At 43.1% G+C, this 16,778-nt stretch overlaps 1 protein-coding gene across 1 annotated transcript in view; it reads right to left on the reverse strand.

Annotated features, from left to right (window-relative positions):
* Positions 1-12,199, reverse strand: part of RMND5B (required for meiotic nuclear division 5 homolog B) — a 35,824-nt gene extending 23,625 nt beyond the window's left edge. The window contains exons 1-7 of the mRNA XM_069244468.1: positions 12,091-12,199; positions 10,431-10,607; positions 5,184-5,329; positions 4,547-4,684; positions 3,374-3,474; positions 1,150-1,316; positions 311-476 (exon numbers count right to left, since the gene is read on the reverse strand). Coding sequence (XP_069100569.1) covers positions 311-476; positions 1,150-1,316; positions 3,374-3,474; positions 4,547-4,684; positions 5,184-5,329; positions 10,431-10,569 — 857 coding nt within the window. The 5' untranslated portion in view covers positions 10,570-10,607; positions 12,091-12,199. The remainder of the gene's footprint in view (positions 1-310; positions 477-1,149; positions 1,317-3,373; positions 3,475-4,546; positions 4,685-5,183; positions 5,330-10,430; positions 10,608-12,090) is intronic.
* Positions 12,200-16,778: the final 4,579 nt, after the last annotated feature.

Below are 16,778 nucleotides of genomic sequence, written 5' to 3' on the forward strand. Positions count from 1 at the left end.
GGGACAGAGCTGGGCTATGAGTTAGAGGGGGTGTAATGAGCCAAAGTCAAGATGGGAGAGAGCAGGGCCACAAAGAAGTCTGCTGGTCATGTGGAATGAAGAAAGGACAAATGAAGGTACAGTGGGGATAGAAGAAACCAAAGACAAAACTGATAGGGAGATAAATCATGGTTTAAAAAGAGTAGTCAGCGACAGAACAAGAACAAAGATGGGGAGAAAGAGTACAGAGCTGGAAGGTGAAGTAATCACAATGGAGGAAGAGTGAAAGGATAGACAAAAAGTAGTCTGTAAGTTGCAGCTCTGTCCATACCTGACACTAAGGGGAGACTCCACGGAAAGTCCCAGTAGTGCACAGGCGTCACGTGTGAACTGCTCACTGATTTCAGCCCACCGCTCAGAGTCCAAAAGATGTGAATATGGAGACTTCTCAATTCCATTCCGCAGGTATACCAGGCTACCCATCATCACCTGGATATCTGGGGATTGCAAAGAAACGTGACCTAACCGGGTTACATGCCTTTTCCAACAGCGATCCATCAAAACACCAGCCATTACAAACAATTAAAATAGTCTGCCCCACCAAGACGCCTAAGTTGCATGCTTCTAGCACGGTGACTCACCAACACAGATGTAATTATTAACTACATCCCACCAACTCTCTCTGGACTACACATCATTGCAATGATAGCCAAGCAACCACCTCTAGAACCATCACCCCGAGTAACCCTAAGAATTTATTACTTACAAACTTAGATATGGTCTCATTACCTAGTGCTAACTTCCAACATATCTCATAATCTTAATGGTAATCCACAAATAAAATCAATATACGTGTTGCCCATAGAACACACTAAGAATACTGCCCACTGCTCGCAATATACAGCATACCCAGGGAAATTCACAATTTATTACTGAAACCTATGTCCTTAAAACACACGTCTACACTGATTATGCCCTTTATCAAAAGTAACCCAAATACTACCCAAACAAGCACAAAATTAGTGGGAAACTGCAACTTGCACAAGGTAGTTAAGATCATTGCATAGTCAGAAAGGTGGCTACATTCATCCTAAACACAAACCCTCCCAAGAGCCACAGAGTCTTTTAGGGTGATATCCATTAGCCCCGCCCCCACGCCGGAGTACTCACCTCGCTGGTGCAGCCTGGCGAAAGGCTGGAAGTGTCGAGCATAGGTGAGTGCTTCCAGCTGCTTCTGAGCACCACCTCCGAGGAGGCTGATAAAGTGTAGGCGGTGAAGTTTAAACTCCAGGGAGCTGTTCAATTCTAACAAGTGTTGTCTGTGTGACACAGCCCACCTGCAAACACAAAACAGTGTGAGCTTCAGCAGCCCCACAGGGGAGTCGGGGAGACGAAAGTAAAGCAAGAGATAAGGAGATCAGAAAGGATGGCTGCATTGTAAATGAGTCGAGTGGTACCCAATTTGTAGAAGTGCTTTTATTGTTTACTCTTGATCACTTTATGTTCAGCTACATGGGTCAGACCCACGCAATTATTCAGCACCCAAAGCTACCCAAACACTAGGGAAGAGAGCGGACATCACTAAGCCAACTTGATACATTGTAAAAATCTGCCTGTGGTCTCTGCCTAATTGACTGGCTGTAGTAACAGATCATAAGTCTCCAGAAGTTAAAAAAGGCTGCAGATGCGACCCAAACCTCCCCCACCCCATAAAACCATATAACCCAATGTCATTTCTTTGTAGAACCTCCACGATTAAGCACTCTTACTGCTTTTCGAGTCACATCTTGGCCGAAGAAGGTATTAAGATCTTGGTTTTTGTGTATGCCGGCCATGCTTACCTAGCTGTTAATAAAATACCTCCTCACAAAGAGAAACTGGCTTAACAATTGCAGACTTATCCAAGTTCTGAACTGCCTACCACTTCATGGGCCCGTAACTTCCCACTCTTACTAACCCTACAGAGTTAAATGCAGAAGAGAAATAACTTGGCTATTCAACGAGTGAAACAGGACCTGAACTCCACAGTGCAGTAGAGATTTAATTTTTTTTAAAAAAACACAATCCCAGCCACTAAAATGACTGCCCTTGCCCAGTAACTAACGACTTTGAGGGCCCAGAAGAGAAGCTCACGGGGGACTGGTGTTTACAAACTCATCTCACTTTGTAGTCAGAGAAAGAAAAGTCCAGTGAATTTTGTGACAATCTTGCTGGGGTACAGATACAGTGTGAGAAAGGAAAGGCTGCAGGACGTCATTTTTTAGTAACACAATATAAAATGGAAACACCTGTAAATGAAATATACACACTTAACAGTTAAGAAAGGAAAAATGGAGCTCATTTGTTTGTAGTTCTGAAGTGTGATGGAAACAAAGATTTGAATAGAATCAGAACAAATCAAGATACTTTACTTGGTGATGCAAAGTAATAAATATTCATTGAAAGTCTTTTTTCACATATCACCACTTGTGTGCAATATGGTTTTATCAGTAAAATCGTATGTCTGTGCAAATTTAGCCACTATTACAGTGGAAAAATGTGCTGTCAATGACAATGTACTAGCACACAATGCTTAGTTACATTACAAAAAAAAATCCCTGCCTCATGGCCACTAAAGAAAAGGGGATAGCGAAGGTTTGTTAAACTAAAAAGTGGGTGTGGTTCTAAAACGTTTGGGAAGCACTGATCTGAAACTCTTTAGAAGCATGTGTGCCCCTGGAAGTTCAACCTCAGGCAGCTGGATAAGTAAACAAAATGATCACAGCTGTGTGGAGGGCAAGCGCTTGATTTATGGAAGCACACTATTTGTGCCCAATCAGAACATGCACTCCTGGCTCTCAACATGTGGGCAGAGCCAAAGTCCCTCCTTGGAGATTCTTACACAATTGTCTGGAGACAGCTGAGCGATCAAGGCTGACCATAAAAAGGAGGCCATATCCTTGAATCAGATGGCTGCCATATAGATGCTTAGGGGCAAATTCTTAGAGGGCAATTCACAAAAGCATTTAAGGGTACAAGAAGTAGTACTACGGTAGTGTTCTTTCAAGTTCTCTTCAATGCCTTTGTGAAACAGCCTGAAATCCCAACTATATTTTAGGGAAAGTGCAAAAGAGGATAGCCCTTTCTATTTATACTCACTGCAAATGACATTTACAGAATATTCCGATTATGCAAAAGAGTACTACAGGAATCCTGCCAACAGTTTAGAGATGTAAGCATGTTTGCAATTATCTAGAAACAATAAGTGCTAGGAAGGTTTCATATTAGTAGTTACACTAGTAAAGTGCCAACCCACAGGCCATGTCCCCCTGTAGTAAAGCTAGAAAGACCTAGGATACTTAGTTAAACAAAATCTGTTTGACAGAAAGTGCTGGACAGTATGGGGTATTCTTACTCCAGTGCTGGCCGTAAGTCGTGTTGCTGGAGAGCTTCTAAGATGCGGTTCAGTTCAAGGAACGGCTGCTTGAAGCCGAGGTCCACACTGAGCGCCGACTCCTTAAAGAACAAGAAGAAAATAAAATTATTCCTAACCTATTCCAACAACCCCACCACTACAACACTTCTGTCAGTGCCGTGCAATTCCACCAGTGAGTGTAAACCCACCATACTACAAAGCCAGCAGCCTCACTTCAAAAGAAGCATGGCTGAATGGACCAAGAACATACTCTTAATACTGTAAATTACCACCCACAGGGTACACCCTGGCACAGCCATCTTTTGGTCTGATCCAAGTAAAGTTAGTAAATAATCTTAGGGGCAATGCTGTTGCCAAAATATTACCCGCAGTCAAATTTTGTGAGGGAACAAACTACCAAGTCAGAGGGCCCGAAAACGTACTGCCATATATTTCCAAAACACCAGTGTTCAGCAGCCACAGAAAGAGACGCAGAGGCCAGCCACTGTAATCAATGATCACCTGCCTCTGAATACACGTCCCTGTCTACTAGTGCAGGAAAGTGGAACCACAAATTCTGCTATGGTCCACAATGCATTAGCACAAGGCAAAAATACCAAAAAGGTTCTCAAGCTAAACAGCTCTAGGTTTGGCAATGAAAACAGATTGTTGCCAAAACTTTCCTTAAAGTGCTCAGATGTGGTGAGCCACGGAGCAACAACTAGGTGCAGTAGAAAGCTACTGCCAGACCTTCTAAAGGTTGAAAGATTCTACCCTTCCTATAGTACATGCAGAAAGTGCTCTGAAGCATGCTATGGCTGTATGTAGCCATTAAAAAAAAAAATAATAATAATAATAAGACAGCCTAGGAGACTACTCCGTTACTCATAGAAAGTGGCAGAAACCACATTATAAGGCAAAGCTTTCCTACAGATTGGCTAACATCACTCATCACAACGTTGCCCCAGTCAGCAAGTTCTTATTGCCAAATTAGATGGCATAACTTCTACAAAGCAAACAATCTCGGAGTAATAGATACTATTACACATACCCTGTACCATGCCACTAAGATTCAAACTGACACATTAACTGCTACAGTTACTTGGTCACACTCGGCAAGCTTGATCTGCTGTATCACCTGGCACACTCAGCAACCCCTAGCCACTGGATTACCTGGCACAGCTCCTCTGCTACATTCAGTAGGCCTTGCTGGTATAAATGTTCCACAATTGCCATCTGCAGAAGCTGTTGTTTGTCACGGCCTTCCCAGACACTATTTGATACAACGGCACAGATTTCTGCATCAAAGTTCTGTAAAATTAAAGCCAAGAGAGATCAGGGTCCACTGACAGTCAAAAGAGGAGCACTGATGGCGCACACACACCATGCAACATACACAATACTGTATGCATTTGAGGTACTCTCCATGCCTCTACATCCACACCAACCCACAACTGTGAGTAATGTAAATAGTTCTTCCCCACTGCCATCCTCCACCAGACAATAGATTGCTTTCTACGCCATGCTGAAGCCTTGCCCTGCTGCGGGAAAAGATGCCCCCTCTCAACTTTCTGGGAAGTATACTTGGCTTCTCTAGCCCACACACGAGGTTCTCTGTATTTACAATTACTACAATCACACCAACGGTCTCTCCCACCCAGAACCCACTGGAACGTTTGCACAAAATATTCTTCTTGACTCCATGTAGTTCATACAATGTCCCACACTGTGCCAAAACCCCTGCATACAGCAGACCCTTCCAGGCAGTGGTCATGGACCAGCATCATAGCACCTACTAAGATGTACTTACTCTATCAATAGCTTTCCCCACTCGCGAAACACTGCTGTGGATGTCTTTGTGATCAGATGCCAATTTTTGCACTGTGTCCTTAATCTTGCGGCAGCACTGGGACATCACCAGTGAAAGTGTGGGCGACAGAGGAGTTCCCTGCAGAGCTAATTTACACAGAAATGTAAATTCAACTGTGAATAAAATGCTGCCAGTCAGCAACTGATTACTCAATATAAAAGATACCTCTTTGTCTAGGAATAATTTAGCTCTGCAGTGTGTAAAAGACATGCAAATTAAACAAATAAAAGGTAACAGCAATATGTCCAGAATAAGTTCTGAAGCAAAGGAATACAGCAAACATACTTCATTAGGCTGGGCTAGATCACAAATGCCTCAATTAAACTCTGTGTGACTACAACGCCTGTGGCTGGGGCATTGTTGAAGATTTACATAACTGTATCCAGTGCTGACCCTCGGGCAAGAGAATGAATGTCATGGTTACCTGAAGGAATCAATTGCGACCACCCTACTAGCTGGAGATAACAGATGTGAAGTCATCAAATCAGCTGCATAACATCATTTTGCAAAAAAAATGCAACCCATTATCTATTTATGGTTTACAATAAAGAGGAAAAAAGTGCAATGAGAAAGACATTTTGACTGGAGAGTCTAAAAACAGTGATTCCCCTTCTATAGCATTTAAGGCGCTAGAATGTGGCTTTGTGCAGGAATAGTAATTGTGGTTTCTTTACAGTGAAACTGGGAATTAAATCAACCTCCCTTGTTAGAGGAACATGCAATTGCTCTGCATGCCATATAAATATTATCTGTCTACCAAGTTGTTGTTTTTTCAAAAAGTAAAATAGAAGAAACTGTACCCACGGACTTTGCAACACTCAAAGCGACATCTTTACAGTTAGTACCAAAGTGGCATAAAAGCATTATCTAATACAGTTAATAGACGCTCATTCTTATTGTTAGTATGCCAATCTACATGTCTAATACAGTAAGCAGAATTCTGCTTCCTCAGGGCCTAATAAAAGCACGCACCTCAAAATTAATAAACAGTTCGCAATTTCTCTTCTGAATTAACGGATTAGTAAAAATCCATTCTTATCGATAGTATGACAACCCAACCTCATCAGTTAACAATGCTTTCTTCTCCGCTGATCCAAAACATTAAGTAAAAATCTTTCTGATAGAAAATTTGATAATCCAAACGTTTTCTAAAAAATAAGGATGAGAAGGAATCAATTATAATATAATTATAGGGTCCTCGGCTACACACCATCAAAGGGGCATCACACTCAGTCAAACTGTGCCTGTGATAGGGCATTCAGACAAAGGGTTAGCAAAGAAGGGCTGAAACTGGAAAACCTTATAATTTTAGATTAAGAATGATTCATGCCACTCTTTATTTTTATACAACTTTTTGACTATCAAACTTTATACCAAAAAAATGTGTACGTATCATGGATCAAATGAGATGGAAGCCTTAGTACCATCAAAGCTGGGCTGCCATACTGTCCATAAGAATGGACAACAATTAATCTGAGACATTGCAGACTGTTCCATGATTTTCCCAGTATCCATCTGAGCAAGAAGGCTTCTCGGGATTTCCAAGCATTCATCTCAACATGAAGCTACTACACTGAACTTTCTAGCATTCAGCTGCACATCACTGCTTTCTTGCCATAACAATGTTTAAGAGAAGAACACAGACAGGCAGACTTCATTTCTCATCACGCATCTCAACAGCACATGGCATTGTTGCATTTTCCCACTCTCCATAGCCTTCAAATACCTGCCCACGGGCATCCCAAGCTAAAAGTGGCTAACACATGGACATCACCTATGACCGGAATCCTGGCTACCACAGTAAAACACCCTCCATCATGTTTCTCAAACACCACTACACAACATTCCTATTCTGACACCAGGACCCCATAAACATACTCATCATCCTCACAAAACTAAAATCAAGAGCCTACCAGCCACTGGAAAACATCCACTTCTCCACCTTAAAATCATGTTCATCAATTCACACTCAGCAATAATTCATGCCACCATCATCACACAACAGAACCTAGATCAGAGGTCTCCAACCTTTTCTGTAATAAGTGCTACTTATGTTCAATGAAAACCATAACAAAGTTACTAAAAATGTTGGTGTAGTAATAGTGAGAATATCAGACACAATTACATTATTGACCACCCCATTCAAGATTATCAGCAATGACAACCTACGTGCATCAGGCAGGGTTGCAAGCAGTACAGTAAAAAAGGCTATATCAATATGGAATGTCAATGCTTTGTTGCCCAAGGCACCTTCCAGGACAGCCGCAAGACCGGATAAAACCTCCAACTGCGGAGAAAGCCTAAACTAGATCCAGCCGACCATGATAACTTCTGTCCCATAATCCACCTCACATTTGTTGTTGTTGGGGGTGGGGGGGGGGGGGGGAAGAATCGAGAAGTCAGTTATCTCCCAACTTCAGGAGCACATCAGCAACAATAACCCATTTCAAGGCTATAAATTTAAGTTCATGCTGCAGTATTCAGACAGCAACACTCCTAATAGTCAATGGCTCCCTCTTCTGCAATGACAAAAATAACTTTTGTCTCATGGTCTTGTCTGACTTCTCTGCAGCTTTCAACACCACTCACCATCCAGCACTGATCCATACCATGAAAACTTGTATTAGCTTTACTTGCAGAATCCTACAATGGTTCACATCCTACCTCGCCAACCACTAGCAACTAGTTCAGATAGGAACTACCAGATCCCAACTCTTCCTATCACCTGCAGAGTACCCCAGGGCTACGTGCCATCACCCATAAAGTTCAGCCTTTATATGGAACCCCTGGGAACCATCCTTAAGATAGCAACATCAAGATCCATCACTATGTGGCACCCAACTAAGTCAAAATCTTCTCAATCAACAACACTTAAAGCCTGGCTCGAACATACTCAAACCTGGAGTCAACAAAATACACTATTCTAAGCCCCTTGAAGGCCGACTTTATCCAGTTTGCCAGCATTACCAAACATTCTATGATTCGGCCATCACCCTCCAACTACACTCCAACAAGCGGAATAAGCCAAATTTCTCAGATTCTCCATCGACTCAAACCCCTCACTCAAAGAACATAGCCCCAAAAAGGTCAGGATAGCCTGGTTCCAACTCTCCTGAAAAAAGTGAAACACTTGTTCTCATGAGACAAATGGCAGTTCAAAGCCCTAGTTCTCCGCCACCTAGATGGAGGTAATACCTTGTTCAATGACATTGTAGAGACAACCCTTGTTCCCCTGAAAGACAATCCAAGCAGCAGCATGTCTCATCAAGATGCTGAAGAACTCAGACCACAACACTATTCTACTAAACAATCTACCACTGGATCACCCCCTGCAATCCCAGAATATCTTCAAGATCAGATGTATCACTTACAAGGCCTTCTCGTCAAGATCCCTGTTTAGCTACATAACAAAGTATCAATATCTGGAGGTCAACACCAGATGAGGAGTTCCAACCTCGCCTTGCCAGATTAGAGGCTAAACGCTGCGGGCAGGAGAAAACAAGAAAACACATTTTCTCAGCATATGTCCCCAGTCCGACATCTAGGCAGCACAACTCTAACAATTCACAAAGAAACTGAAGGCTCACCTCCTCAAAGAACACTACCTCAGAGAGTCTGACTTCTCACCTCTTCCTCTAGCTTTACCTCTTCCCTCTGTCCCTTTCTCCATGTATCTCCAGGGGGACTTGCTCCCTGTACAGCACTCCACTGCAAACTGCAAGCCAGCTAGGTTTATGCTTTAGAAATACCAAGACCTATATATTTAAATGTTGGGAAGCACACTCTGTATTAAGCACTGGGGAAGCGGAATAGGAATACTGCTGAGCACAAAACGTGTTGGTGACCATACTGTAAACGAGAATGGACTTATAGTAACTATTACATTATGATGTACCATATTGGATCTAACTGTAAATATGTAACTTTAAATGAACAAATACATTTTTGTCGCATGTATATTATGTACCCATCACTGAGGACCAACATGTGCAAGGACTTTGCCTAATTGTGTAAAAACCTTTGAGCAAAGATGAGAAATGAACCGCTGTCCCTACAAATGGGCATAGAAATTAATCAAGATTTGCAGGAACGTTTCAGGATATGGCCCATGTAACAGCTTTCCTTAAGAAAATCCTTCATTTGTGGTTGGTATACAATTGACGGGGTGATAAGGTATTCAAAAGGGTAACTGAGTAGGTATTTAAGTGATTCAGAAGGGTGCCAAAAACTTAGTATAATATGGTCGGACTGCAGGTGAAGTGGAAACTGCAAAGGTTGCTTTGCTTGGAGCCAGTGACATCCTTATGAATCACTTAATATGTACCTTGTATAAGTATCTTAATCCTTTAAATAAAAAGGTACACCATAGTTTACAACAATTCTTTGACATCTGAAATAGCCATGTCACTCTGTCCTGAAGATTACCTTTGGGGAAACTGGCAATTGTGGTAAAAACATCAGCATATAAGGACCTACGAATACTACAGTTTCAAACTGTAAAATAGTTTGGCTATAATCATTGCCTATTTATTTTTACAAAAAAAAATGTAACCACCTACATTAGATACAAATCACTTTGCCATACGTACTACTGTGCCTCTTTTTCACTCACAAGTTCCTGTTTATTTGTAGCTTTTGGCAATATTTGTTTCTAAATATGTGTTCGTGATGTTTACAAGTAGCTTTTCAAATGAAAAAAATGTGTCTGCAAATCACAGCATGCGATGTCCTCTTCTCATTAAATTGATGGTTAGAGCACAGTAATGTAATTATACATTTCGAGTGAAAAGTTTCCATTGGAAATATTGTTTAGCTGTCATTTGTGCCAGGGACAAAAAATAGCCAGTAATGCAATATAAGTTGTGTTGAATTGATAGCTGAATACTAGACAGGGCAAAAAAGATCGCTAGCAGAAATAAGAAAATGGATATAGCTGACAAAAACCAAGTGGCACACGATCTTAATAAAGAGAGAACTCAAACCACAGAGGTGGTAATGTGCTGGGGTCAGTGATTTCCTCAGAACAGATCTCATAGACAACTGGGGCCCAGTTATTTTGTTTTGATGGTTGTTTTCCAGTGGTCCAGTATTTTGATGCGGCAAAGTCACTGTACTGTTTGATAAATGGACATGGTGTAGAGGGGACGTGGGGTGTGTCAGTCTGTACTGGGGATGAACAATAGATACCTGCACTTGAGAGTTGCTCTCGGAGCTCGCCAACAGATCGGAGGAGTTCATCCAAGTTCTGGTTGCTGTGCTGCCCATAACTCAGGAACTTGTGCAACACTTTCTCCAGCTCCCTCTCCACACAGGCACACTGTTCCATGGTGGACAGCTCCAGCAAACTGGGAACAGGGCAGAAGCCTAGGGAGAATTCACCAGCAATGGTACATGTCATATCGATTTTATAGCATTTTATTTGCATTGAGTAGCTTCAGTGACTCAACAAGATCTGGTTCCAGCCCTCGCACAGAGTGTCGTCCAAACGCCAACCATCCATTAGCAATACATGCACAACTACCCAGAGGGCTCTGCTGCACGACTCGAGGCCCCAGAATTCTGCACAACCTGGATGTTTCCCATGTGCCCAAAGTACCCAGTATTATTGGTTACCTAAACTTTGATCGGCACGAAATTCAATGCGTTTCAGGTCAAGAGAGGAAAGCATCCACTGGCATGAATATAGATTAAAGCTCTCCTACATGCATTTCTTTTTCCGCTTGTACTGGGAGATCAAGTTACTGAAGAAATTGCGCCAACGGACTCATTAAATAAAGTATTGGTCAAAAATAGCCTGGAAAAGCAACATACAAGTTTAGCATTTAAAGATCATTTCAATACTATAAACATTTACTTTGATAGACGTTTGACTTGTAATTCCAACAGCAGTACGTTGCATTATCTGGCACTATAGACTAGAAGTCCTGGGAGCTTCTGTTGATAAGGATGGGGTCATCCTTATCAAGTTTGCTTTAGAAGGCAGCTATCTCGAACTTCCACAGCGGCGACGTTGGCTGCCGCAAATGCCATTCCTACCGTTCAGTGCCTTTCCGCCTGTTTGTTATCAACATCTGGTCCAGAAACTCAGTGTCCAGGACCTCTTCGGCATTCTAGTACCTGAAGGACAATTAAACGAACTAGGGCTAGCACAATTTCGTGAAACAGATATTGGTGGAGATGTGACGGGCACTAGCAGAGGACTATTATGACACCAGCACCACTGCTCTTTATTGAAGCAGCAGTCCCAAAATGTAAATAAATGTATACATGTCACTCAAAATGAATAATATTGCTGTAGCATTTGTTGTTCTTTCATGTAATAAATACAACCATCTTAACACTACACAACCAGTGCAAACGTGAATACAGTCTCCCTAATTAAGTCCCGGAGCCCACAATTTCAGTGCTGACCTTAGCAAACTCCTGCTAAAAATTGGGTACGGCATGTCACCGCCCTGCACATCATGTGCTCTACACCTCCCCTCCTTGGACAGATTCAATGCCCCCCTACATCTTACCAATGGACAAGACAAGTTATTCTGAACACATCCGTAAATATGCCCCCGCCCAACGTTTCCCAAGCCGCAATGTATGGTCACACTCTTCATGGCCAGGACAAGCTACCCTCCCGGCCACAATATGTACTGGCTCGATTACCGCTACACCTAAAAGGCCATACATACTCTGCGGAGGGATATAACGCTAAGTGAGAGCTTGGTGTTGCATCTAATCTCATACACAGCTTCATAACAGAACTCAAGCTATAATCCCGATTTTCCTCCAGAAGCAGCCCGTATACTCCTCCCTAAAAATCCTATTCCACCACCTTTCTCCACTGTCATCTCACCTCCCCTCCAGTTCAGTTCAGTCCCTCTTCTCTCCCGGCTGGCTGTTTCGCAGCACTTCCCAGTATTATGTCACGTCCGTTTCACTTAACCACTTCCGGAACTGCTTGCTGTCATAATGGAGGCGGGGCTATGGAGTAGCGCGCCTATGGTGAACGGGATTCCCTTCCTTCCCCGGCGTGTATTGGCAGTGTCGGAGTCACTGTATTGTAGGTTCGCGAGCCTGGGGTCGGCTGTCAGCTTTCGTGCGGTGCGGAGTGAATGTGTTCATATAGGTGTAAGAAGTGGATTCCTGAAGTATCGGACGGAATTTCCACCCCCAGATTTTGTATTGGGGCCGGGCAGGACCCAGATGATAACACCTCCCCACCAGATTTTGAAGTGGAACTTGAGGACTAAATAGCTGCAGACAGAAATGGACTCTTTGAAATCACACTGCATGTCTCCTTGAAATCTACGTAACTTGAAGAGCAAACTCTGTGGGGGCTGAACCACCTTTTATTTTGTTAATGTTTTAATTTTCGTCGCTTAGTTGTTAAGCCTTTCCTAAACCGTTCCGTTTGTCCGGCCAGGCTCGCTAGGGTGCCTCCTGATCGGTATTGAATCAGCCCCACCAGTCATTTCTCGTTAGAAGCTTGTGCTGGTAACGTCTTAATGATTAACCCGTCAGAATACTGGCCGGTGCTTTTTTGCCCTAATTCTGTCAGGACCCGAGGCTCAGATTATGCTTCTCTTTCTATGCTTTATTTTTACAGTAGCCACTCAAAACACAGTTTAAAAACACTACATATCCCATGAACATGTTAACATCACATGACCAACCATAGAACCCGAGTCCTAAATAACCTGTAAGAGACATAAAGGCTCCTTTTTCTTTGCTGCTCTGCAGTCAGTTAAGTATCATTAATCTATTTTTTGCATGTAAGATAGCCATAAATTGGTTTATGACTTGATTTCATTATTCACGTGCTAATTGGCACTTCGCGCTTGCCGTTTACCTTCCTGTAGATGTATTTTTCATTTGCTGTTGCCAAGTCCTGTCTCGCCACTTTTCAGCATAAGCGTGTCATTCGCAGGTTTTGGGAGTGTTTAATTCTATGTCAGGACCGGAGGCTCAGATTATGCTGTCTCTTCCTTTACTGAACTTTCACAGCAGCCAATAACAAACTTATAAAGATAAAAACTACATTTCCCAAGAAACACATGTTATCATGCCACATGCACCAATCACATATCGTGACCTAACACCATAAATACTCTGACCCCCAATGTCATATCCTCTTTCTTTGCTGTGACATTTTTCTCTATTCTTACATTTTCTATGATGTTTATACTGTTATTTAATATTGATTGAAACAAATTTAGCGTTGCGATTTCGTGTGCTGTAAGGCTTTACTTTGCATATTTTATGCCAGCGTTTTTGTTTACTTTGGTGGAGCGGGAGCACCGCGCGCACTGCGCGCAGTCTGTTTTTCTTGTCAATTGTGTTTTTGCCGGCGCACGCGTTTTTACGAGCCGATTTGTTCCCTTCAGTTTCCCCTGCAGATCGGCTCGTGATTTTAGCGCGCTAGGGCAATTCTGTTTGAAAGGAGCCTACAGGCTGGAAAAGTGTGTCCCTGACGCCCAGATAATAGATTATCTGGGTTGTAAAATAATATTAGGCTTTGCCTAGAGTGATTTTCAGGCAGCTCCCTCCTGTCATTATTTAAGGGCTTGTTTTTTCCTTTTGTTGCCTGAAGAGGGGTTTTTCACTCTCCCTAGATATTTTGTTACTGGCACCCTTATTGCCATGGCGCAATGGAGTGATCAAGATGCTGGGTACTACCCTGAGGATAATGACAATCATCTTGAGGTGAATTTAGTCGAGGCACTCGATTCTAGAGTGCAACAGTCTGTAAATGATGCCTTGGTGAGAGCGTTAGGCCCCCTTTTCAGGGCAATTGCTAGAATACGCCCACTCTCAAGGCTGGGTGCCGGATACGTCTCCTACTACCCCTGAAGGGAGCAACCCTCAAGTAGCTTCCAAATCTAAGACTAAAACTAAGAATCTGACAAATGAAGATTCCTCGGAGGACATTCATGCAGAGGTTTTTGCTAAACTGCGCAAGAAGCGTATTGCTAGCATAATTACAGCACCTTGAATAATTCCTCCACTTCAGGAGACTCCTCTGATATAGATTCGAATGACCTTACTGCACCAATCCCCAGTAAGAAGCTAAAAAGCATTCCACTTCTCATTTGTTAGATTTCGACCCCTCAGAAATCGTGCACCCTAGGTCCTCTATCTAGCTTCCATCTGCAGAAGTGGCGCAGTACGTACATGATAACCTTAGGAAAAGTTATGACAAGGAAGTTCGTACTTGCTCAAGACCGAATGCCCTAGACCTGATTTAGATAATAACGTAGCAGACACTCCAGAGATTGATCCAACCATGGTTACCTTTCTGAAAACGTTTTCCAAAGATCCTAAAAAAGGTTTGGATAGATCTTGGCATTCTTGTCAGGATAAACTACTAGACATGTCAGGCCCTCTGACTAAAATCCTGGATTTAGCGGCAGTGTCAAAAGAATCAGGCATACCAGTAGATACAGATGTCTTACTGGGTTGGGCTCAACGTGCGCTATGCCAATTAGGCAATACCAACTGCGCCATTTCAGCTGAGCGCTGAAAATCTATTCTTATGCGCATGGATCCGAAACTGGTGGATTTAGCAGCATCTGAAGCAGGTCCAGCTGCTGAGGGCCTCTTATTTGGATCTTCTTTTATTAAAGAATTAGCAAAATTTTGTTCCACCTTTTCCACCCTCGACAAAGCACAGTTGTCCCTTTAAAAAGTTTTTAGACAAGGCCTTTTTGTCAGGGCCGGACGTTATTGTGGACGAATGTCTGGCCGGGGCTCCTTTACCAGTCCCCAAAATTACTATCGAAGAGGATTTGGTAATTGGTCTGATGCCCACTAGACACAGAGGTGGTAGGCCTAGATACCGCAGAGGACAACAAGGAGCGATCCAGGACGCCTCCTACGCTGGTAAGGCTCATTCACCCTTCTCAGGTTATTCTTGGGGGAAAAGTAGGTCTGTGTGAACAGAATTGGAGAAGAATTTCTGGGGATCCTTGGGTTCTTCAGACGGTATCAGATTTTCATCTGGAGTTCATCAGTACTCCACGTCAGTTGGCCCCTCCTCTTCAAATTAATTTTTCCCTAGAAAGTCAGAAATTTATAGATTCAGAAGTGCAAGTGCTATTAGACAAAGATGCAGTAATTTTTTCAACCCCTCACCCAGCTAGATTTTGCAATGCCATTTTTGTTGTAGACAAAAAAGGGGGAGGTCATCGTCTGGTTCTGAATTTGAAAGACTTCAGTTCTTGGATTGTGTACAGACACTTCAAGATGGAGGGGATTCACATGTTAGGAGATATCTTAATAGAAGGAGACTGAATGGTAAGATTAGATCTAAAAGATGCGTACTTTTCAATTCCAATTTTTCCTCCCCACAGGAGATTCCTTCAATTCCGATGGAAGGCTCACTGTTTGGAGTTCACAGCTCTCCCATTCGGCCTATCCTCAGCACTGTGGTGCTTCACGAAGTTGTTGAGACCAGTAGTGGAGACTTTGAGAACCAAAGGGGTTCGCTTGATCATTTACCTGGACGACATCTTATTGATGGCCCAGGACCCAACAACTTTACAGACCCATTTGAATTGGACAATCAATCTATTACAGGAATTGGGTTTCCTTATCAATGCGCAGAAGTCATTGTTGAATCCAACTCAAGTGATAGAGTTTTTGGGTTTCAAGATCAATTCGCTCCAAGCTCAGTTGATTCTTCCCTCTTTAAAGATTCGCAATATAAAGAGGGAATTGAGGGCATCCCTATCCAGCCCGACTATCTCTTTAAGACATATTGCTTGGTTGGTGGGCCTGTTAGCTTCATCCATTCAGGCAATCTTCCCGGCTCCTCTTCACTATCGGGCTCTGTAAAGACTGAAGATCAAATATCTGAGACAAGGTTGGAGTTACTCAACCTTGATCCCATTGTCCTCGGAGGTCATGGAAGAGATTCAGTGGTGGCTTTACCACATGGAAGCTTGGAATGTCAGAGCCATATTCGGGCCCCAACCAGAGGTGGTGATAGAATCAGACGCCAGTCAATGGGGTTGGGGAGCCCGTTGCGGATCGGTGGTGACCGGGGGCCGCTGGTCCTTGACAGAACAATCCTTTCACATCAATTATTTGGAACTCCTAGCGGGTTCGTTTGTGATAAAGAGCTTATCCCCCCTCAAGACAGACTGCTGCATTCTGCTAAGGATGGACAATATATCAGCAGTGAGATATGTCAACAAGCTAGGGGGAACGAAATCCAGAGTTCTAGCGGATATAGCCAAGGAATTCTGGCACTACTGCTTGAACCACAGATTAGTAATTGTCGCTGAGTATCTACTGGGAGCGCAGAACACTTGCAGACTGGAATTCCAGGTATCTGAAGGATACCAGCGATTGGAGGTTAGATCCGGTTACCTTTCTACAGATAATGCGGGAATGGGGTCCTTGCGAGGTGGATCTTTTTGCGCCTCGCCTCAATACCCAGATTCCAAGGTTCTTCAGTTGGAGGCCGGACCCTCTGGCCTCAGCGATGGATGCATTTCTACAGGATTGGTCCCCTTTTCGGGGCTACTCTTTCCCTCCGTT

The sequence above is a fragment of the Pleurodeles waltl genome, chromosome 7 (genome assembly GCF_031143425.1).
Source record: "Pleurodeles waltl isolate 20211129_DDA chromosome 7, aPleWal1.hap1.20221129, whole genome shotgun sequence".
Classification (NCBI taxonomy): Eukaryota; Metazoa; Chordata; class Amphibia; order Caudata; family Salamandridae; genus Pleurodeles; species Pleurodeles waltl.